Source organism: Pseudoliparis swirei, chromosome 16 (assembly GCF_029220125.1).
Source record: "Pseudoliparis swirei isolate HS2019 ecotype Mariana Trench chromosome 16, NWPU_hadal_v1, whole genome shotgun sequence".
NCBI classification, from domain to species: Eukaryota; Metazoa; Chordata; class Actinopteri; order Perciformes; family Liparidae; genus Pseudoliparis; species Pseudoliparis swirei.
In genome coordinates this window covers 17,009,870-17,030,931 of record NC_079403.1, presented here as the reverse complement: position 1 = coordinate 17,030,931, position 21,062 = coordinate 17,009,870, and the positions used below count along the sequence as shown (strand labels likewise).

The 21,062-nt window shown below is 42.6% G+C and overlaps 3 protein-coding genes across 5 annotated transcripts; 1 reads left to right on the top strand and 2 right to left on the bottom strand.

The window, feature by feature from the left end:
- Window positions 1–79: 79 nt before the first annotated feature.
- Window positions 80–8,472, bottom strand: LOC130206421 (copine-3-like). 2 transcript variants are annotated; one of them, XM_056434390.1, is made up of 17 exons: window positions 8,380–8,472; window positions 7,320–7,512; window positions 6,991–7,170; window positions 6,763–6,837; window positions 6,582–6,653; window positions 5,952–6,032; window positions 5,723–5,812; window positions 4,097–4,195; window positions 3,903–3,989; window positions 3,631–3,690; window positions 3,188–3,321; window positions 2,689–2,743; window positions 2,460–2,511; window positions 2,030–2,163; window positions 1,654–1,890; window positions 1,434–1,548; window positions 983–1,073 (listed from the first exon to the last, which is right to left on the bottom strand). In XM_056434390.1, the coding sequence occupies exons 2-16, from the start codon at window positions 7,476–7,478 to the stop codon at window positions 1,438–1,440; spliced, it is 1,626 nt and encodes a 541-aa protein (XP_056290365.1). In that variant the 5' UTR covers window positions 7,479–7,512; window positions 8,380–8,472; the 3' UTR covers window positions 983–1,073; window positions 1,434–1,437. The 2 variants fall into 2 exon arrangements, with proteins under 2 accessions (XP_056290364.1, XP_056290365.1); XM_056434389.1 differs by lacking the exon at window positions 1,434–1,548 and having other exon boundaries at window positions 80–1,073; window positions 8,380–8,469.
- LOC130206420 (copine-3-like) lies at window positions 7,757–16,065 on the bottom strand. Of its 2 annotated transcripts, XM_056434387.1 has the most exons (16): window positions 15,986–16,065; window positions 15,363–15,535; window positions 14,967–15,146; window positions 14,800–14,874; window positions 14,104–14,175; window positions 13,931–14,008; window positions 13,729–13,818; window positions 12,849–12,947; window positions 12,659–12,742; window positions 12,471–12,530; window positions 11,787–11,920; window positions 11,439–11,493; window positions 11,060–11,111; window positions 10,800–10,933; window positions 10,069–10,302; window positions 7,757–9,943 (listed from the first exon to the last, which is right to left on the bottom strand). In XM_056434387.1, the coding sequence occupies exons 2-16, from the start codon at window positions 15,519–15,521 to the stop codon at window positions 9,818–9,820; spliced, it is 1,632 nt and encodes a 543-aa protein (XP_056290362.1). In that variant the 5' UTR covers window positions 15,522–15,535; window positions 15,986–16,065; the 3' UTR covers window positions 7,757–9,817. The 2 variants fall into 2 exon arrangements, with proteins under 2 accessions (XP_056290362.1, XP_056290363.1); XM_056434388.1 differs by lacking the exon at window positions 15,986–16,065 and having other exon boundaries at window positions 15,370–15,451.
- A 734-nt stretch (window positions 16,066–16,799) lies between these two features.
- rmdn1 (regulator of microtubule dynamics 1) lies at window positions 16,800–20,958 on the top strand. The gene is made up of 10 exons (XM_056434391.1): window positions 16,800–17,002; window positions 17,592–17,697; window positions 17,909–17,993; window positions 18,112–18,271; window positions 18,694–18,783; window positions 18,863–18,918; window positions 19,338–19,425; window positions 19,875–19,905; window positions 20,038–20,171; window positions 20,293–20,958. Exons 1-10 carry the CDS (start codon window positions 16,871–16,873, stop codon window positions 20,332–20,334), a joined length of 924 nt encoding a protein of 307 aa, XP_056290366.1. The 5' UTR covers window positions 16,800–16,870; the 3' UTR covers window positions 20,335–20,958.
- The last annotated feature ends 104 nt before the right edge of the window (window positions 20,959–21,062 follow it).

Genomic DNA, 21,062 nt, shown 5'->3' with positions numbered 1-21,062 from the left:
TTCAAATACATCCAGTACTTCTGCAACTGCATGACAAGAAGGCAGCTGTAAAAGAAAACCCACACAAAAACATACTTAGTAATGATCTAATATCTTTATTTCAAAAAAAGAAATACTGTAATAGAAGCGCGTTACTTTGTAGGTTGATTTGTCTTTGTTTCTTGCATTGCATTTATTCACATAAAATATCAACAAAAACAAAGTAAATGACAAAGTATAATAAAGGCAATGCCACAGTTAATCAGTGTATATTAAAAATACATGTGCACTTAGTGAAATGTATAAGGCCATTTACTTAACAGTCAGTACAGTGATACGTTTTACGATCTCTTAAGACAGAGTGAGCTTCTCGTGTACATCGGTGCAAACATACAAGACGGCTGCATGCATGAAGCTCACTGATGTCATCACTTCCATTGTGAACACTCGTATCACAAAATGATTTCAAAATCAAATACCGAATAGAAATCAAATAAAAAACTGACCTACAAAAAAGCAGCAAGGGTGAAAAGTAAAGTGTAAAAATCTCCAAAAGGCATTAATTTAGGCAAAGTTATTAATCCATTGTGTTAGGATCCATTATGTAAACATATGCTTCATTATGAGCATAAACATGAGCACACGTAAAGAGCTCCACCCGTTTATAGAAAGACTGATAGCTGGTTGCACCAATGACCTTGATTCAAGTCATATTAATATAAATGAATACAGCAGATTGTGCAGATCAATCAAACAATAAATGACCGTAAGTCCTAACAATCCTGGCACTAGAGTCACATTGAGATGTATAGAGGCATCACATTAAATATTTAAGTAAATGTTAAGAAATGTACACATAATCGGTGTACTATGGCTTTATATGGATGGCACGTAGTATTTACAAATCATAGCATGCCTGCATAGACTGGATGTCGCATGCTCATGTATGCCGGCATACTGAGGGTGCCGACGCCGAGAGGTCAGGGGAGAGGCGTGTCGCTGTGGGGGGGCTTCAAGCGCATGGTCTTGAAGAAGCTCGCCACCTGTCCTGGGACTTCTGCCAAGATGCTCTGAGCCAGCATTTCAGGAGGACTCTAAAGAGAAGCGGCAGAGAGAGAGAGAGAGAGAGTAACCCACATGAGAGTCGCGGGGAGCTGAAGAGGTGAGCTCATTTAATTAACGTTCAGCGTATGATCAACAAGTTTCCTCGAGGTCAGTTCCACGAGTGAGGCACTCTGGACTACACAGATGAGCGTTGCACATCTTTGCTTCTACACTGAGTGGCGACGCCAACCGTTTCACGGCGTACGTGGCATCTGAACACTTAACTCTATGGCCGGTTAATTTAGCTTCACACAAACACAGGAAAAAGGTAAAATACGCATGCAGATTTGGATCAAATGCAGGTGGGAAGGAGAGGATTGAAGGGGGAGGGGTGCTGGGGGCGCTCCTACATTTCTAGGAAGGACTGGGTTCGACGGGGGGCTTCAGGTCAAATAAATTGAAGAAGGAAGTCACTTGGTCGGGCAACTCTGCCAGTACGCTTTGGGCAAGGGCCATACTGCCTGCCTGAAATAAGACGTTCAAGACATTGAAACAAACGCATTATTTAGGACATTAAAGACGCTCATGTGGCGCATGCCTGTAAAGACGCTGCGCTGTGATGTCGCTTACATTTTGGAACTGCCTGAAGGGCACGAACTGCACGATGTCTCGCATGGCCGCCTCGCCGGCAGGGGAGCGTAAGTTCCCATCGTCCCCGTCCAGGAACTCCATGGAACTGAAGTCGGCCCCCCCGACGCCAACGATGATGATGGACATGGGCAGGCGGGAGGCGTTGACGATGGCGCTGCGCGTCTCATCCATGTCTGTGATCACTCCGTCGGTGATGATCAGCAGAACAAAGTATTGCTGCGGAAAAACAAAAGCAACAGAACGATTGGTATCGTGTGTGGGGGGGGGAAGGGAGAACCGATCGAGTCCATGTCGTCTCCGTTTGGTAGCTACTTAAAGACCAAAAGCACGATCTGAATATACTTGAAAGACTCACAGAGGCGGTTTCCTGCTGCCTGGCTTGCTTCCCAAACTGGGCTACGTGGTTGATGATGGGGGAAAAGTTTGTGGGGCCATAAAGCTTCACCTGGGGCAGACACTGCTGGTAGGCCTGGACCACTCCCTCGATACCTAAAACACACGTTATGAGTCTTACATGACACCCTGATTATTATGTTCTATGTAATTGCCTGAAATCCAGCAGGATCGTAAGTGGGCGGCACCCTTGCAACATGGCGATCAATTCACGAGACAAGGTGCTATGCAAGTTGCTGGTGAAGATGGAGAACAGAAACATGCAGCCCATTATTCATTATCTTCTGTTGTGGAAGTTACAAGTAAGATTGGAACATCCCATTCCACATTTTCAAACAAAATGATCTTGCAGTGTTAAAAGATCACATCGGCTTCATTCAGTTTATTCTCACCTGCACAAAACGGATTCGCCGGGTTGAAGTTGATGGGAAACTCGTGAGAGACCTGCGAACACAAACGACGAGCAATCAATCTGGATCCCGTGACATCTTCTCTGAGATGACCCGAGTACCAGTGATTCCAAGACACGTTTTTACATTTTTCTCATGCATGAGAGAAAGTGTTGAAAACACAGCAAGATGCAGATCCAACGTGCATGTCTTGACGAACACAAACGCCCACCTGCCACGAGGGGGGGATCAGGGCTCCAAATCCAAACGCAGGGAACATCTTGTCACTACAGGAAGTGGAGGAGAACAGGAGTTGTTGTCGTGGTAACTTCAGACATGAAAACGATTAGAAAGGAGCCTTTGCTTTCATATGGATGCTCTTTACAGCTTCACTCAGACATGACGGGACGTGAAGGAGCGAGCCATGCGGCTCTGAACGCTCGTCCCTGCAACTCACATCGAATACACCGATCCACGTTTACATCGATCAAGACATTTAACATTATGGAATGAGAAACACATTCTGTTCATTGTTTATAATAAACAATACAACACAAACATGAAATATCACAATGTTAAGTTGGGACATTTTAAAATGAAAAAACTCCTATTCACTGTTGGTGTTCGCCTGTCGGAAGAAGAACACAAGGCTCCGCTTAATTGAATTGTGGGGCACCGTTCCTCTACTTTTGTTTACCTACATAAAACTTGATGTTTAACAATCCATGTACCTGTCGTAGTCCTGGATGACATTACCCACTGCCCAGATAGCAGCCAGGTATTCATTATAGCCTTCAGGGTTGATGTAGTGGAGGGACTGGGGAGAGCTGGGATTCCCGTTAGAGCCGGTGAAGTCAATGGCAATCTGGCCGGGGGTACGGATTCAAAGCAGAGGGAATCAAATGGGTTCATGCTTTCACAACATCATACAAAATGCTTCCTGAAAACATTAAATCCGCAATAGAATCAAAAAAAATTTAAACATTAAATGAAAATATCAGGCCACACACTCGAGCGGCAGAATCAAAACATAAAAGCCTTCTGGCGAAACAGTAGAACAGAGGAATATATTGTCTGTTTATCTAATGAGGGAGAAAAGGGGCAACGCACCCAGAAGGGTTCTGCAGTTCAGTCTCCCATTGTTCAAAGAGTCATAACACGATGCAGTACTCACAGTGAAGTTGATCTGACAGCCTCCCATTATGTAATCCAGAAATGTGTAATCCTTCACTATCTGGAAAAAAATATTGTCACTGTTCCCAAAAAAATGTATGTAACAACGTGCATGCTGAGGTACTGCAACACATATGTGTTGTACACATCTGAATGTTTTTGAAGTAGAGTGAAACGTCCCTTTACTTTCATCTGAACATCTCTAAATCACACAACTGACTTCCTGTGTGAGTAATGCATGGACTAATCAAAGAACAATAGATAGTTCAGTACCTTGCATTGTTTTACTACGATAACGCCAGAGTTTTTGTATCCTTTCTTCTTCTGTTTCTTGTTGCTATTTATGCATTCAAACTCAACCTGAGAGGAGCACAGACGCAACATCAGAGCAGCACTGTCAAGCTTCATAAGACTATAACACACAGACACACACAGACACACACACACACAGAAGACAGACCGCTCACCGCATATGTTTGTGAGTCCTGCTGTATTTGGGAGAGCGTTGTCTCAAATGATCCGATAAAGTCGTGAGATCCACTGTTGTTGTAATCATAACAATCTACCTAGGAAACACAGACAGTTTGGAGAAACAAGACGAATCCAATCAATTCTCTTGAGGAGGGAAACAAAATAAACTAGCACCAGTGTGTGAAAATCAAAGCAGATGAGAACCCCCCCAAAAAAAGCATGCTTTGGGGGGATTGAAGCTTCAAATGTGACACAACACCCAGATGTTGAAAAGTCTATGACACACACACACACACACACACACACACACACACACACACACACCTTTAGAGCAGATCACACAGAGTACCTGCTTAGAATCTGCATCCTGCTTCTAAGCACCTTCAGTGTTGAGAGAACAGACAAAAGAAGTCGACATGGAGCCAGCACCACTGAGACAAACTGTGTGACGCTCCAGTCGACCACACGGTTGGCTAGGAAAGTTAATGGGTGACTTAAAGAAAAAAAAAGGAATCCATCTTTACAGAAAGCATCTACCTTTTGGGAATCTTTCCCAATGGTCGACTTACCCGTTGTGAAACCTAACGTACCGTTTATCAGGTCACATCAATAATAAATAGACTGAATAAAAAGTTGGCCACAAGCTCAACAGAAAGGTATGTTATCTATATTTACATATTTCACATTATTCAACAATACCATATATTTAGGTTTATTGTGGTCAACAGCACAGTGTTCTATTCATCTTCACACATAGACTTCATAAATCCTACGTAAATGTGGACATTAGTACGTTTTGGGGTGTTGTATTTTGTTATTATTTGTGAACTGACAAAAACTACCAGAGCTGTCTGGATATGTGGACTTATAATTTAGCTTTACAAATACTTCCTGTTGTCGGTCAATCCATATTTAATTAATGCTCGCGCCGCACTGTCAAATCCACCGTGGACACGATAATGCTCTCGTACTTTTAACAGGTAAGAGGACCAATGAGCAAGACACCTGAAATTGTGGACGTCCTCTTGTAAGACATAGATGCAATGTATGACGGTGTACTCTGTGCTTTTGAGACTAAACATAATTTACACCAAAAAAAGACAGACATAGATGCGGAACGGACGTTGGCCTGTCCTATCAAAGACACTGCATCCGTCGCACGACGAGCACTCACGGTGGAGACAGTGAACTCACTTGCAACGCGGACTGGAAAGCATCCCTTCCTGCTGAGTGTGCTTTTACAGGGTTACACGATGGAAACAAAACAAAAACACTCATAAACTAAGGCTAAAATACATTCTCCTCCTCCTTGTGCACAAGAGGCAGTCACTAAAACACAGGCAGGGTGCTCGTTGGGACAAAACGAAAATGCTCCAGTGATACACATTGTTGCTTTTTGTTGCTGGAAAAAAACAACTTCTTTCCCATTAATGTATAAGACAATCCGTCAAATACATTTGGGCTATTCTTTGAGATCCATGTTGTAATGTGACTTTGCTTTTGCATGGAAGAGAAAACAACTTTGTGAGTGAGTGTGTGTGTGTGTGTGTGTGTGTGTGTGTGTGTGTGTGTGTGTGTGTGTGTGTGTGTGTGTGTGTGTGTGTGTGAGAGAGTGTGTGTACCTTTATAGATTTCTCCACGTCACCTCCACAGAGGGACTGCATCGGGATTCTGAATGGTCTCCATGTTGGGTTTAAGTTGTTTTTCACCACCTGCACAGATCAAAGACCATTTTCACAGCTGACATGCATTCACCGCATACACTTCAAAAATGTCGAGACACATTTAGTTATGACGTCACTTGCCCAAGAGCCCTTGGGACCATATTAGACACAATGATCACATCCATACCTCCGTCCTGTGAGCGAGCTGCCATCCAGTTCCCGCCTGCTTGTAGAATTCCAGGAAAGGGTCGGACTTGCCAAAGAAATCCTGGAAAAAAGCGAGAAAACCATTCAAGTCAGTTCTATCATCTCCGAGTATGTTCACTCTGAGAGAAGCTTGTGCGTGGTGAATTACAAAATCCATCATCAATGGAGCTCCACTACCACGTTTCCACGTGGCAACAGGTAAATAAAAGGCAGAGCATTCATTTTAACCGAGTGGACGTAGAGATATTAATTAATTAAGAGGGGGAAAAGTGTCAATAAGTGAGCACAAGACAAGTGTTGTCCATTCGTTAATTGATAACCAGTCTTGCATTTGTGAATGGATGCTGAAGCGGTGAAATCTCGTGTATTTAGGCTTCATTTTAATTTTATTTGTTTAGCTTTAAATCAGCAGAATCGCTTTCAAACTAGATTCTCCTGCTGCACAACAATCCAGCTCCCTCAGAAATATTAACATATACTCTCCAGTATTGTTGGAATTATGTCCCATCAGTGCAACCAATCACATCACGAGACAATAGAGAGAATTATTCACTCATCCTACGCATCTAAGCTAACTAAATGTAAAAAAATTAAAAAATACAATAAATACCTTTTTATCCAGCTTTCTACCTGCAACTTCAAATTCCACCACCCTGTTGTCTGTTCTTTCTTCAGCAGATATCTACAAAACATTCAACAGCTTTGTGTTAAAAAAAATTTTAAAATTCAAATACAGTCACCAGGGAACAAATATCAAATAACTCTTATGCCAATCTGAACGAGGGACTCACAGCGATGGTTCCTTTCCCCGCTGGTTTCTTGTTCTTCATGACGAGCGGCCGTGTCAGTTTCTTTGAGGAAACAACCTGGACAGACAAACACTTTTATGAATCAGTTATCCCATCTACCCAGACCACGGCTTTAAAAGATAAAGAAAAGGGTTAATATTTGTTAATGCTCAATCCAGTAATTACGCGTGTGTGAAAATGGCTTTTTTTTAGTAAGCAAAGTGTGCAAACCTGTCCCAAGGTACACTCCAGTTCTCCCAAGAAGTCAGCGTCTTGCAGACTGTTGTTGTCGCTGTCGATGTCGTACACCACAAACTTTAGTTTCTGCACCATCTCAAAGTAGTAGTCAATGACAAAAGTCTTGGAAAACTTGGGATTAAGGCAGTTCTGGATCCTCTCCGTCCGGCCAATCTAACACAGACACATGTTTCAGAGACGATATGTATCCATAGTCAGACACTCTTTTCAAGCTCACAGCAGGCGTTGACGTGTCCGGTGCAGTTGGTGGATCTACACAAGATGAGGATAACTCTGGCCCGTTTTAAGATTGACCTTCTTACCTCACACCAATGAGGCCCCGAGCTGTTCATGAGAAGCACGCACAGTGGATCAGACTTGGATAACACGTCCATGTCCAGCAGATTCTCACAGGAGACGCTCAGTGCCACCTTGGTCATACATTCAGGGGCCTTTGGCCCCAGGGTTCCACCTGCTGCCATCCCAGCCTGGAGGACACGAGCACTCACACACTCACTGAAGAACAGAAACACAGGTCCAGACTTAGAAAACGTAAAAAGGGAACATTGTAAACTATATACCACACATTGTCATTCCAAGTTACTACTGAGAGCAGCAGCACCATCTGTGGTCTGTAACACATTTGCTCCATTGGGATTTGTTTTGTATCATTTAGCTACTACTAAAGTTTAACCAACCAAGTTATACAAAGTAGTTGACTCGCCGAGAAAAAGATGAGGACCCAGTAAACATGCCAAACGTGTTATAGAGTCGTTTATTACAGTTAATAACATGTATAGTTGTCTACAGTACATTGTATGATTCGTTCAGGGTTACTTTGTGACTTCGGCTCACACTAGATGCACACGGCCCCTTCGGGTTCAATCAGGTGCAGCTGCTGGGCCGTGTGTGCTGCGCCACACAGCGGGGACTCACAGGAAAACACTCGCCGTTGTAGTGGCGTTATGTGCTCTATCCATTACACAAGATAATTTACTGACGATGACGTAATGTAGTTGCCGCAGCGGGAATGGAACAACCCGTTGCGGACCGAGGTGTGGCGAGCGTTGACGTAACGTTACTGACGCTGGCGTCGTCCCGTGAGACGCCTCACGTAGATACAATACAACGGGTATTTACTACTAGATACATGTACTCGTTAATGTTACTACCTAACGTTGAAATTAACGAGTTGACGCCTATATTGTCTGTTTAAAAAAAAGTGATACTGTAAAAGTAACTTAGTAACTTAGGTGGCCTGTCGCTTTAAGTAACGTGAAGTAGCGAGTAACGTCAACGCACACAACCTTCTCTCACGTCATATTTACTTTAGCGTTAAAAACAGCCCATTGTGAAAAGGAGTTTTCATTTAAGACTTCCTACCTTGTTAGCTAGCTAGCTGTCCGTGCGCTGCGGTGTTGTGGGCTGTGAGGCGCAAACAGATGAGACAGGCGCGCGCTCGGTGGGCGGGGCCCACTGCGCTCGTTCACGGTTGAGGGGCACCAGTCAGTCTGCTGCGGATACGAGCAATACTCACCATTTTGTCAGTTAACACGAAATATAATAAAACTGGTAAATCACTCAGCTAAATATAATAAATCACTGGGTTTATTAAAGGGTCACAAACGCGATAGTAAAAAAGAGTGGAAGCTTGATTAAACAGACTTCCTGTTATACTTTATGAAATCCATGCAGCGAACCCAAACGCCCACATTTCCCACACAAGCCTTCAATCTGGACTTAAATCACAAGTATTTGGTCAAAGCTATGATAGTCAGATAAAACTGCAGCATTAACAGCAGAAAGATTCCTCAAACACCCACTTGAAGAGGACTGTGGTTCAGTGTTACGGACGTTCGTGGACACAACGTCCACAAGTGTTACATCGAGAGGTTGTTGTTGTTGTTGTTGTTGTTGTTTATCTTTTTTTATCTTCTTTCCAGCTATCTAACTTGAACCCCTAATGATAAAATTATCCAAAAGACTACACTAAACTAAGAAATGTCACTGAATTCATTATAAGTATGCATATTGCGTACTTTGCATAGTGCATTCAGTTGTAAAGTTAGATAAACCTAATTCTAGATGCACTGTGATTATGACGTATGTCCGCCACAGTGCCAGAAGAGGAAACTTCTTTGTGGCAACAGTTCAGCGTCTTTGTTGTGAACATAGATCAGCTGAAATCACTGATGCAAGTGGAAAAATAATAATACTTTAGGAAGCAGGTGTTGGTTTATCTAAATTGTTCTCCTAATGTTACAAAAGTTAGAACTGTGATCACACAGCTTAATACACACATTACATCAAACTCTCAAACTTCGTACTAAATTAAAGATCATGCTCAGAATGACACCCAAACATAAAATAAACTATGCTCGCATGTACCGATGCAACCAGGACTGGAAGAACACATGAGTGTGATGGTGCTGACACCACCTGTGCACCATCACAGCTCACTGCCCCGACAAGCCGAAGACCCAAAGAGAGCCCATTGTTTTCCACTGGGGATGAAGACACTAAAGGCATCTCTAGGAATTGCAGTGAAGTAATAGCATAGAAGACGTAATACACGGAAAAGAAAGAATAAATAATGACACGCGATCAACAAAGCGTTTCCGCCATGTCAAGCGTTACATTCGCGGCGTTACATGCGCAATACAAGCCGTCGTGTCTTTGGGATCAAGTCAAACCGCATTACGCTCGTCCTTGTTCACGCTCATTGAATGGCAGTCATGTGTGCCATTCCATACAGTTGATGCAGAAAGAGGGGGAAGGACATGCAGATAGGGAGTGAAGATGAGTGGCTTTTTTGGGGGGGCTACTTGAACCCAACGGCCTCTGACGGCTCAGAAACACAAGGTTTCATATTGCGAGAATTGAAGAAGGAGGCCACTTGATCAGGCAGCTCCGCCAGGACACTCTGGGCAAGGGCCACGCTGTTACCCTGCAATGACAATGTTACAGATCAACAACAAGCTTGGAGCACACGCCACACACACACACACACACACACACACATACACACACACAGACACACACACACACTAAAAGGTTTGGGCCGCTGCTTACTTGAAAATCTCTGAAGGGCACAAACTGGACGATGTCCCTTGAGGCGACTTCGCCCCTGGGCGAATGCAGCAATTTGTCATCGCTGTCAAGGAACTCCATTTCGCTGAAGTCTGCCCCCCCCACACCCACGATGATGATCGACATGGGCAGGCGAGAGGCCTCCACTATAGCAGAGCGCGTCTGGTCCATGTCCGTGATCACGCCATCTGTGATGATGAGCAGCACAAAGTATTGCTGTCGATGGACAGAGAGAAAACACATTTGACAATGCCAGATATTAAGTTTACAATTATTAGGTAGCAGAACATTATTGAATTCCTGGTTTGTTTGTTTATTTAAGACCTTAAATTATTGTCTTAAATTTCCTGTTTGTTTGGATTGATGAAGGATCAGAAGTGTTCTCTGACAAGTACAACATTGAACCTTTTTATCAACCAGATTTGGCAGAATATATTAAATATTCTTCTCATGGAGAATGTTTTTGAAATAACATATTTCAATGTATCGAGTTATCGAAAAGTGAAAAGTTGTATTACAATATGTGCAAAATGAACTGCACTTTTAGTTGTGGTAGTAAATTGAACAACAGCAGTAACAAAAGGTATTAACTATTCATAATTAAAGGTATTGTTTTATTTCTATCGGCTCAAAACTGAATCAAACAATTGTTTCATTTAGGAGTATCCAGAGTTTCTCCCTTTTATTTGGGGGAAAATAATGTGTCTACTCACGGAGGCCACACTCTGCCGGAGGGCTTGTCTGGCGAAGCACGCCACATGGTTGATAATTGGAGAGAAGTTTGTGGGGCCCCAGAGCTTCAACTGGGGAAGACACTGCTGGTAGGCCTGCACCACACCCTCTATGCCTGCAACACACACATGCGCGCACACACACACACACAAAAACACACACACACACACAAAAAACCACACACATGTGAACAACTTCTAGGAATCAAACACGTAACATCTTGTTACAAAGTTTGACTCACCTGCACAGAATGGATTGGCTGGATTGAAATTAATAGGAAACACATGGGAAACCTGTAAGCATTAATTAAAGATAGATTTTTAAAACAAATGTAAAAAGCTTAACAATACAGCCAATGGTAATTGTACACCAATTACTGAATTTTAAAACGGAAACAAATCTGAAAACACATTATTCCTATCTATGCCCCTTATCATTTATCTTTTTTTAAAACAAGTCTTACAAACTTTTCTTTTTTTTGTTAAATGTAATCCTCCAAAAGTTGATTATGAGGCAGTTTGTTAGTTGTGGGTGAACAAAATGACCCGTTAAAAATGAACAAATTGTCTTTTGCTAAAGAAGATAAGGATTGTTAAGGCCTTCAAAACATTTCCTCCCACCTGCCAGGCGGGAGGGAGCTGGGCCCCGAAACCAAAGACAGGAAACATCTTGTTACTACAAAAAAAGAACACGATACAAGTTTTAAATTAGTGTCATTACACAAGGCACATCAGTCAGGAGAACAGAGCCGTACAACTAAGGCTTGTGGAGCGTGACCATTGTTAGCAGACAGACTTAATCCTATAAGTTTTCAAATGACACGCCAGAAAGCAACCGGCTGCATTTGCAACCGACTGGCGTATTAACAACTCTTGCCTGGATCTGCGTCGACATCGTCTTCTTCCCAAACTCGGCAATGGAGAATTAAAGTGGTAGGATGATGTAGGATGAAGCAGAGTTTGCAGTACCTGTCGTAGTCCTGGATGATATTACCCACCGCCCAGATGGCTGTCAGGTATTCATTATAGCCTTCAGGGTTGATGTAGTGGAGGGACTGGGGAGAGCTGGGATCCCCATTAGAGCCGGTGAAGTCAATGGCAATCTGGCCGGAGTCCGGGAGAGCATAGAAAAAAAGAAAAGAAAGATATATATATATATATTATATATCTATATATATATTTTAAAAATATATATATCTATATATTATGTATATATATAGATATATGTAGATATTATATATATATAATATATATATATATATAGATATACTGTAGATATTATATATATATATATATATATATATATATATCTGTTTCTGGAAACAATGGAACAAGTGTTTGTATGTTTTTTAACCACAAGTCACTTTTGAACTGCAGTGATTGTACCTGTGTCCTCGTATTGTATTGTGTTTATATATTGTTTGTATTTGTTGCTTTATGGACTCATGAGTCTTGAATAAAATAAATATATAGGGCATGAGGAGACACCAAATTACATTAAAATGAGAACAATCCAAATACTTTTGGGCCAGATTGTATATACAGTAGCGTCTGCAAGTGTCAGAGAGGCACACGACCTGGAAGTCTGCTGATTAAAAGTTGTGAAGATGAATAAAAGTAAAAACATCTTGCGTCTGACATTTCCAAACTTACAGTGAAGTTGATTTGACAACCCCCCATAATAAAGTCCAGGAAGGTGTACTCCTTCACCACCTGAACAAAGGGTAAACAACACGTTAACTGTGTGCAGCCGTGCAATAGAGAGTGGAGTAAGAAATATACTGAAATCAATTAAGAGAAATTGGAATTGTCTTCAATTCTCTTTTTTTCTAAATTATCACCTGGCAGTTCTTGATGGAAATGACTCCAGAGTTTTTGTAGTTTTTCTTCTTTAGCTTTTTTGGGGTGATACACTCAAAGTCAGCCTGCGAATGAAACCATGAGTCATATTTTTGCCAGTTAAAATCCCAAAAATAAAAACAAGGCATTTTTTTGGTAGAGCTGTGATCTACACAAACACAAAAGCCTTACAGGGGAAACGTGTGTTCCCATTTGCATCTCAGCCAGTGTGGCTTTAAAGCTCCCAATAAGGTCATGAGAGCCATTGACGTGGTGGTCATAGCAGTCAACCTGAGGAAAACATAAAAACATGAATGAACTAGAATGGGCACTCGGTAGAGCGCATACCTTCGCATAGCACAAGATTGGGCATTGAATTATGAACATTTTGGCATTAGTTGCATGCCAATTGGATAAAAATTGACCGTGCTATGGTAAAAAGAAGATTTTGACCTTTCCATGACCATGACCTTGACCTTTGACCCGATCGATCCCAAAATCTAATCAAATTCCCGGATAATAACCAATCATCCCACCAAATTTCATGCGATTCGGTTTAAAACTTTTCTTGTTATGCGAATAACACGCATACAAATAAATAAATAAATAAATACACAGCGATCAAAACATAACCTTCCGCATTTTAAATGTGAAGGTAAACATCAAATATTCACACCTCACACGCTCAAGTAATCAACCACACTCCACCCCCAGTTATCAATGTAAATACAGTCAATGCAATGGGAGCAACTCAATTGAGTAAAAAGAACATCGCAAAAAGGCACACCTTCAGGCGGGCGACGTCATGAATGGTGCACAGACACACGTCACTTATCCAGCTGGGTGCAGCGGGTTTTAAGTTTGGGAGCATTGCAAGACGAAAACAAAATGCAATCACAAAATGAATCATTAGTATGTTAGAGGAGCATGGTCAATCAAGCTGATCCCAACAAATAATATAAGGAAAAAAAGACTTTCTACTGTTAAGTGAAGGGGTTGTGTTATTGTGCAGATTTTTCACAGGGTGTATTACCTGAAGAAAGATAACTGAAATAAAAAAAAAGTAAATTACCTTGATGGGGTTTTCCACATCTCCTCCGCAGAGAGATCGCAGTGAGATGCGGAAGGGTCTCCACAGTGGGTTTAGGTTGTTGTTCACCACCTACACAGACAGGGTCACAATGAGCCACAAGTCAATCATCATCATCATCATCATCATCATCATCATCATCATCAGCCAGCCGAGGAATGAGTTGCCGGTTGAATCCGTTTACCTCGGTCCTGTGAGCCAGCTGCCATCCAGTTTCTGTCTGCTTGTAGAATTCCAGGAAAGGGTCGGACCACCACAAAAACTGAACATCCATATCCAAATAATTATTAGCGGCACTTCAGGGCAGTTGAAATGATAAAGATATCTGACCTACCTGTTCACAATGACTTATATTACCTTTTTGTCCAGCCTGCGGGCTGACACCTCAAAGTTTGCCACCCTGGTGTCTGTTATCTCTTCAGCACATATCTGTTTTTATAAATTAAGAAATCAAAGAAATCCAAACTGTTAAAGGTTTGGGGATGTTGTTGTTGTGACAGTGATCGGTAACTTTCTATGTGTTGGTTCTTTTCAAACCCATGACTTCAGATCAGTGTGTGGCACATAGCAGGGTCATGTGTTGCAACCTAGAGCTTACAACCGCCTTAATTATATTATACCAAAGAGAGAGACGCCATGAATCAAAGATCATCATCAGCAACACCAGATGCAAGTATGCAATAAGTCTAATTCCAGAAAAGTGTGCTATGTTATGAATATCTGGCTAATATACCGTAACATAACTTGTACTTTAAGAAACATGACCCTGGTTATTTGCTCTGATTACATCTCAAGATAAAGGCTCAGCATTTGTTGGTGCTTTAACTCACTTCACAGTATCAAACTTCCAATAAGCCTCCACATTTTTAAACCATGTAGCATATTAATAAAAACTTCCAACGCTTGTTTCAATCACATTACAACCCACACAAGCACAGATTGGAGTTTGAGGGATAAAACAACCCATGTCAGCCCACGTCTGTGTCGGCCAAGAGAGCGCCCCGATCTCAAGGCTCGTCATATGTTTTCCAGAGGAGAGAAGAGACCACTCACTGTGATGGTCCCACGCCCTGCAGGCCGCTTGTCCTTCAGCAACAGAGATCGCGTCATCTGCCTGTTGGAAACAATCTGGACACAAAACACTGGCAGTGTCACAGAAAGGTGGCAGAATGCCCCAAACACTTTTCTTTTAAAACTAAAATGCACAAGGCGAAGCTCACCTGGCCCAGGGTGCATTCAAGCTCCCCCAAAAAATCATCATCGCCCAGGTCGTGGGTGTCATTGTCAATGTCATAGACGCAAAACTTCATCCTCTGCACCATCTCGAAGTAGTAATCGATCACAAACCTCTTGGCAAACTTTGGATTGAGGCAGTTCAGGATCATCTCTGTGCGTCCAAACTGATTCACAAAGAAAAGACAACGTACTCGTCATCTTGCGCTCAATCCGACACCAAATGCATACATTGAAATATAAAACAGCGAACATCGTCAACTGTCGTGCCCACAATGCATTTAGGTTTGTCTTTGTTGGATGTGAAGGTGGATATAAATTGCTAATTCAAAACAAGGCCTTGAGTGATATCCATAACGTGTGGCATGTGTCCCAATACAGACCTCATACCAGTGGGAGCCTGACGTGTTGATGTACAGGGCACACAGAGGGTCAGACTTGGAGAAGACGTCCATGTCCATGAGGTTCTCACAGGAGATGGTTAGCTCCACCTTGGTGGCCCAATGGGTGGCCCCTGGCACCGGGGCCCCACCTGAGGCCATGGCTGCTGGTTGTACTGAAAGACAACCACCGATAATTGTGATGAATTACATTTACTCAAAGTATTTGTACTTTAATTAAATATCAAATTGTTCTGTTACGTTATACTTCGACTCCACTACATTTAGAAGGAAAATAGTGCTAATTGTACTTCATAGACATGCAGGAGCCACTCAGCAAAATGAAGAAGAAGAAGAAGAAGAAGCCCGGTCAAACGGATAGCGTGATCGCTTCAAGCGGTTATCACAGAATAACGTTAGTTACCTTAAACAGAAATGATGACAACTATTTGTTTTAAGTGTTACGTTACTGATAATAATATCATGAAAAACAACCCATGTTGCTCTGAGCGTCATTAAGGTCGGGACGTGCGCGCAGTGTTAGTGGGTGTGGCGATGCCTGGTGCGCCACAACCTGCGCCAACCGAAAGCCTCAGCCGAAGTTACACATACGCTGACTTATTTACCTGCTTAACCTTAGTTGTAGAAACAAATTAACACTTTTGTCCGTTGTTGGTGGTCACGCATGAATACGTGTTTATCTGACAGGAACAGCTGGGCAGCCTGGTGGCGGAGGGGTGGAGCCGACTGCGGAATAGTTTAGTAGCCAACATAACGGACTTATTCTGTTCGCTTCAACCGTCCGGCCCGCAACAAAGTTATATTTGTTTTATACATTGGTAACATTAAGTGTAACAATAGACTGTTTATATATTATTAAACGTTGTATAGTAAAACGGTCCAAAATAATCACTGCGGAAAAATTACATCGGAACTCTCGGGAGTCTTGCTTGTTTCCTGTCGGCTGCCTATCGAGGTGACAGACTCCCACGGGGTGCATTCAAGAAATGCTTTTCGAGGCAGTAATTTAATCCAAACCATTTAAACTACTGTGAGATTTCACATTGTAGACATTGCTGTGACATGTATGATGTCCCGTGTAGATGCCTCTCTAGGTATCAGGACATTTATTGAGTTCTGTTTTGCTCTCAAACTATTTCGTAGCCGTTAAAATAAACTACTTTATGCCTTTGTAAACTGCCTTCTTTTTGGTTTGTAATTAAAATAATGAATTTGTTAAAAACACAAACATACACAATCAGTGTGGTGACATGCAATGTAGCATTCTGAGGTTTTGCTAAACGACCACGGTATAGTGTGCGGGAACAGTGAGTGAAATATAATCTACACGAGTGTGTGAAGAGACAACCCTCCCCTTCAACTGTTGCCCTTTTGCAACGGTTTGTCACTCCGGGCTCTTGAATGCGTCCTGTTTTGCGTTTGAGGACTAACCTTTAAGTTTGCCATGTCGAGTATATTTTCGTATCATTGGGCGTTCGTGCTTTGACAACATGGCTGGACTCGTGCTGAGACGATGTGTGAGCAGAACTTTACTGTCAGCACCCGGAGCCACAGGCGACCGGAGCAGAGGGGCAACCCGGAAATACTGGACAACTTTGAGAAGGACCGCCGCTGCCCTGACCGTGAATACCTTTTTATTCGTACTCCACTGACAGTGTTGCTATCCTGCATGCAACTATTTAAAGTTTCCACTTTAACGTGCTTACAGATACACAGCGTCATGCCTTTGGAAGAACAAGTGTGTCACAGGAGACCCGATTGCTTAATCTTTTATGTGGGTAAAAGGGCATCAGGGCTTTACATAATTACATGTAAAGCACTATAGGTTTAGTACAGGTTAACTAACAGGTTTAGTATGATGATGATGTTCATGATGAGGAAGACTGTATAATTGAGCATTATGTCATATCAGCTGTTCTGATTATAGTCCAATTCAACCATGGCCTTGGATGCGGTCCCAGTGCAATAACCCGATGTGGACATACTGCTTAGTGTTGGGTCACCTGGTTGTCAACTTAGGCTGACCGTCGTAAATGATCGCCATCGGCAATGACCCGCCTTCCACTCTGAAGTGTGTGTGTGTGTGTGTGTGTGTGTGTGTGTGTGTGTGTGTGTGTGTGTGTGTGTGTGTGTGTGTGTGTGTGTGTGTGTGTGTGTGTGTGTGTGTTGTGTGTGTGTGTACGTCCTTCCTCATCTTTCTTGTACGCGCAGGGCGGAGGAGCGGCTTTCCTCCTGGGGATCCCCGCGCTCTCCTGGTTGCCTTTGGAAGCTTATCACAGAGTACAGAGGTCAACCGCGGTCTACGCTTTAGAAAAAGGTAGGTCATATACCCTCAAGTACAGACAAACAAAACATCCATTTACAGGAATTTAGGGGTTGGAGAATGTGACACAATTATAATCCAAAATGTCATTAAAAAAACACAAACTTTCGTTCTTTAAATGATGACTTTTGGGGACGGAGGGAGTTCAGTTTAGCGAATTAGGAGCGTTTCTGGTTGAATTTAATGTTGTGTTTTGTCTGTGCAGAGCAGGTCTTGGAGCAGGCGGACTACCTGTACAGCTGTGGAGAGACGGAGAAGCTGTACCAGCTGCTGCTGCAGTACAAGGACAGGTGGGGCTCTCACTCTGTGTCTCCTCCTGTTCCCAACAGGTTGTATTTAATAGAAATGTATATATATTTTTATTTAAAATTCACATGAGTTGAAGTTGTGTTTTCCCCGTCCATCCAGTGAAGATGCTGAGTACCTGTGGAGGCTGGCACGGGCCTCTCGCGACCTGGCCATGGTGCCCGACACGGAGGCCAGATTGAAGAAGCAGCTGTTTTATGATAGTTTGGAATATGCAAAGAAGGCCTTGGAGAAGGATGACAAGTGTTTCGCGGCACACAAAGTAAGTAATACAACCGGTTCCATACTGAGAACGCATTACTTGTATAATAATAGAACATCGTTTATACCGGTGTCTGGTCATTAACATGACCCATCCCTCATGGAATTATTCAGACACATGAACAAATAACAGATCTAACATTCCTCCATCATTTAACGACACAAAATATGAAAATCAACCGAACATAAACCTCAACCTGCAAATAACGCTCATAACCATCAATGAAAAAATAACAAAACACACAAATCCAACAAGACGTGTTGAGGAACACACGCTTTTTGTCTTTTGAGCTTTTTAACAACCAAAACCAGAGTGAAACTAATTCACTTTGCACGTGCAGCATGATGTCAAAGTCTGTCAACCAATTCATTTTTAAAAGAGCTTAAAAAAATTGACTCGACGTTCCTTCCCTTCTGACTCAGTGGTACGCAGTGTGTCTCGGCGATGTCGGGGAGTACGAGGGAGTCAAGGTGAAAATTGGAGATGCAAACATCATTAGAGAACATATGGAGGTGAGGGCAGCCGGGTCTCCGTATCGCCGCGTCACGCGTACGATGTGAGTGGCAGTGAAACGTGTCGCTTTCTCCCCAGCGAGCTGTTGAACTCAACCCCAGAGATGCCACTTCCTTATATATTTTAGGTTACTGGTGAGTCTTTTTTAGAATTTCTTTTTCAATGTAATACATTTTATTTTAACTCACAAACTATAGGTGTGACATTGTGTTCCAATTCAGCTGCTTCGTATGGAAGTTCAGTAAACATTGAAGTCAAACATGGACGCACACTTGCCGAAGAGAAGTTTCTGAACAGAGAAGAAAAACATAACGAGGCCCACAGAAAGAAAACAAATGGATGCTGTTAATGCGGTGTAGAGAAACTTTTTATAAAGATGTAAATATTTACCATTAATAAGAATGCAGGATATCTTAGCGTTTTTTGAGCAATAACTCCACATGGCAATGTTGTTGCATTTCCCCTTGTTCACCACTAGGTTAGCAGGGTGAGAGAACATATAATATCATCCGTCATCATAATCATCTGTACTCTCTCTCTCTCTCCCCCTCAGGTGCTTTGCGTTTGCTGAGCTGCCTTGGTATCAACGCAAGTTGGCGGCCGTTATTTTCGCTACACCCCCCCAGTCCACATACGAGGAGGTGAGGACCGCTCTGTCTAGAACCCCCCCCCCCCCCCCCCTTCTGATTGGTTGCCAGCTGCACAACCGGCTGCTTATGAACACACCCGCAGGCTGTTTTGTCACCTTTTGGAGAGTCGAACGTCTTCTCAAATGTGGATGAAGTCATGTCGAACTATTCATACTCTGTCATATTCATTGAATGTGTTGTAACTCTGTAATGATTCCTTCTGGTCACATGACATCTATTGCTTCTGTCCATCCTGGAGAGGGATCCTCCTCTGTGGCTCTCCTGAAGGTTTCTTCCCTTTTTTCCCCTGTGAAAGTTTTTTTTATATCTCTTGGGAGTTGCTCCTGATCCGATGTGAGGTCCTGGGACAGGGATGTCTATGTGTCCAGACTGTAAATTCATAATTTGTGATATTGGACTATACAAAATAAACTTAATTGAATGTTTTTCTGCCCCTTCAGGCTTTGGAATTCTTCCTGAAAGCTGAAGAAGGTAAAAACAATCAAAAAAAGAGCAGCTCAGACTTCTCTGGTCAAGAATTTAGAAAAGAAAGCAGTGCTTGTAAATTGCTACCATATAAAATGTTTAAAATGCATTCGACTAACGTGACGTTCTGTGTGCCAGTCGATCCCAACTTCTACAGTAAGAACCTGCTGATGCTCGGGAGGACCTACATGGGCATGCAGGACAAGGAGCTGGCGCTGTTCTACCTGACCAAAGCGAAGGAGTACCCTGCCCACACACTGGAAGACAAAGAGGTACAGCACCTCCTCTTCATCGGGCTTTCCCGTCACCGATCGACCCAGGCAATGTGACGATGGCTTTTGAATGACCTGTGCTGTGAGTACTTAGGACAGTCTGTTTTGTTCCCGTTGGCAGGTCCACAAAGAGGCTGTTGACCTCTTGAAGAAACTGGGATGAACCCTGTATCTATCGGCCGAGTGGAACACGGCGCCTTTGGAGACGGTTAATAATTCCTAACACATGTTCTCTTTTTCCAGCTGATTCTGTAATTAATACAATATAATTGTGAAATAATTCAGCTGATTTTGAACCTGTACCGTTTGATATTTTAAGTGTTTGGGGGGGTATCTGCTCTTTGCTTCTCCTCATGCCCGAGTACCTCTTACGGCGACCTTTCTGACCTCTAGCTGAAGGTTTCAGGGTGAGCCCGTGCTGTTAGCTGGGCTGAATGTTTAATCAAATAGTTGCACTCTGAAAACGAGACGCGGTCAAGATAAAAGTGGGACAGTGCGGCTCACAGCGGCTTGTGCTTAGTGGTGAAACATTGCATATTGTAAATGAACATTTTAGAACTTGTTATTTTAAATTGAAGGAATGCAACAACTTTCATTCTCAACCCTCATCTGTATGTCAAATATTCACACCGACAACCGGCTTCTCAACGTAAATGTCAGATCTATTAAAGTACACGCTTTTAAAGTCTTTTTTTTTTTAAAGATCAAATCGTAATGGTTGCTGCTCCTTCACATGCATATGGCGAACTGGCTTAATGAGGCCATAATAAATACTGTTGTGACATCACTAAGTAGGTTTGGTCTTCAATGCACTTTCATTGATACTTGTCCTTTGTTGGCAGAGCGGTCATTTAATGCCTCCAATTAAAGAGTGTAAATAAATTAAAATCA

What these genes read in the sequence shown, in the direction of transcription:
- LOC130206421 (XM_056434389.1), bottom strand. Translation starts at nt 7,478, where the DNA reads ATGGCAGCAGGTGGAACCCTGGGGCCAAAGGCCCCTGAATGTATGACC. An exon ending in CGGGGCCTCATTGGTGTGAG is followed by an intron (nt 7,171 to 7,319) that starts GTAAGAAGGTCA and finishes TGTCTGTGTTAG; the next exon opens with ATTGGCCGGACGGAGAGGAT. An exon ending in TGGAGTGTACCTTGGGACAG is followed by an intron (nt 6,838 to 6,990) that starts GTTTGCACACTT and finishes TTGTCTGTCCAG; the next exon opens with GTTGTTTCCTCAAAGAAACT.
- LOC130206420 (XM_056434387.1), bottom strand. Translation starts at nt 15,521, where the DNA reads ATGGCCTCAGGTGGGGCCCCGGTGCCAGGGGCCACCCATTGGGCCACC. An exon ending in TTGAATGCACCCTGGGCCAG is followed by an intron (nt 14,875 to 14,966) that starts GTGAGCTTCGCC and finishes TTTTGTGTCCAG; the next exon opens with ATTGTTTCCAACAGGCAGAT. An exon ending in AGCCAATCCATTCTGTGCAG is followed by an intron (nt 10,934 to 11,059) that starts GTGAGTCAAACT and finishes TGTGTGTTGCAG; the next exon opens with GCATAGAGGGTGTGGTGCAG.
- rmdn1 (XM_056434391.1), top strand. Translation starts at nt 16,871, where the DNA reads ATGGCTGGACTCGTGCTGAGACGATGTGTGAGCAGAACTTTACTGTCA. An exon ending in GGACCGCCGCTGCCCTGACC is followed by an intron (nt 17,003 to 17,591) that starts GTGAATACCTTT and finishes TTGTACGCGCAG; the next exon opens with GGCGGAGGAGCGGCTTTCCT. An exon ending in TCATTAGAGAACATATGGAG is followed by an intron (nt 18,784 to 18,862) that starts GTGAGGGCAGCC and finishes CTTTCTCCCCAG; the next exon opens with CGAGCTGTTGAACTCAACCC.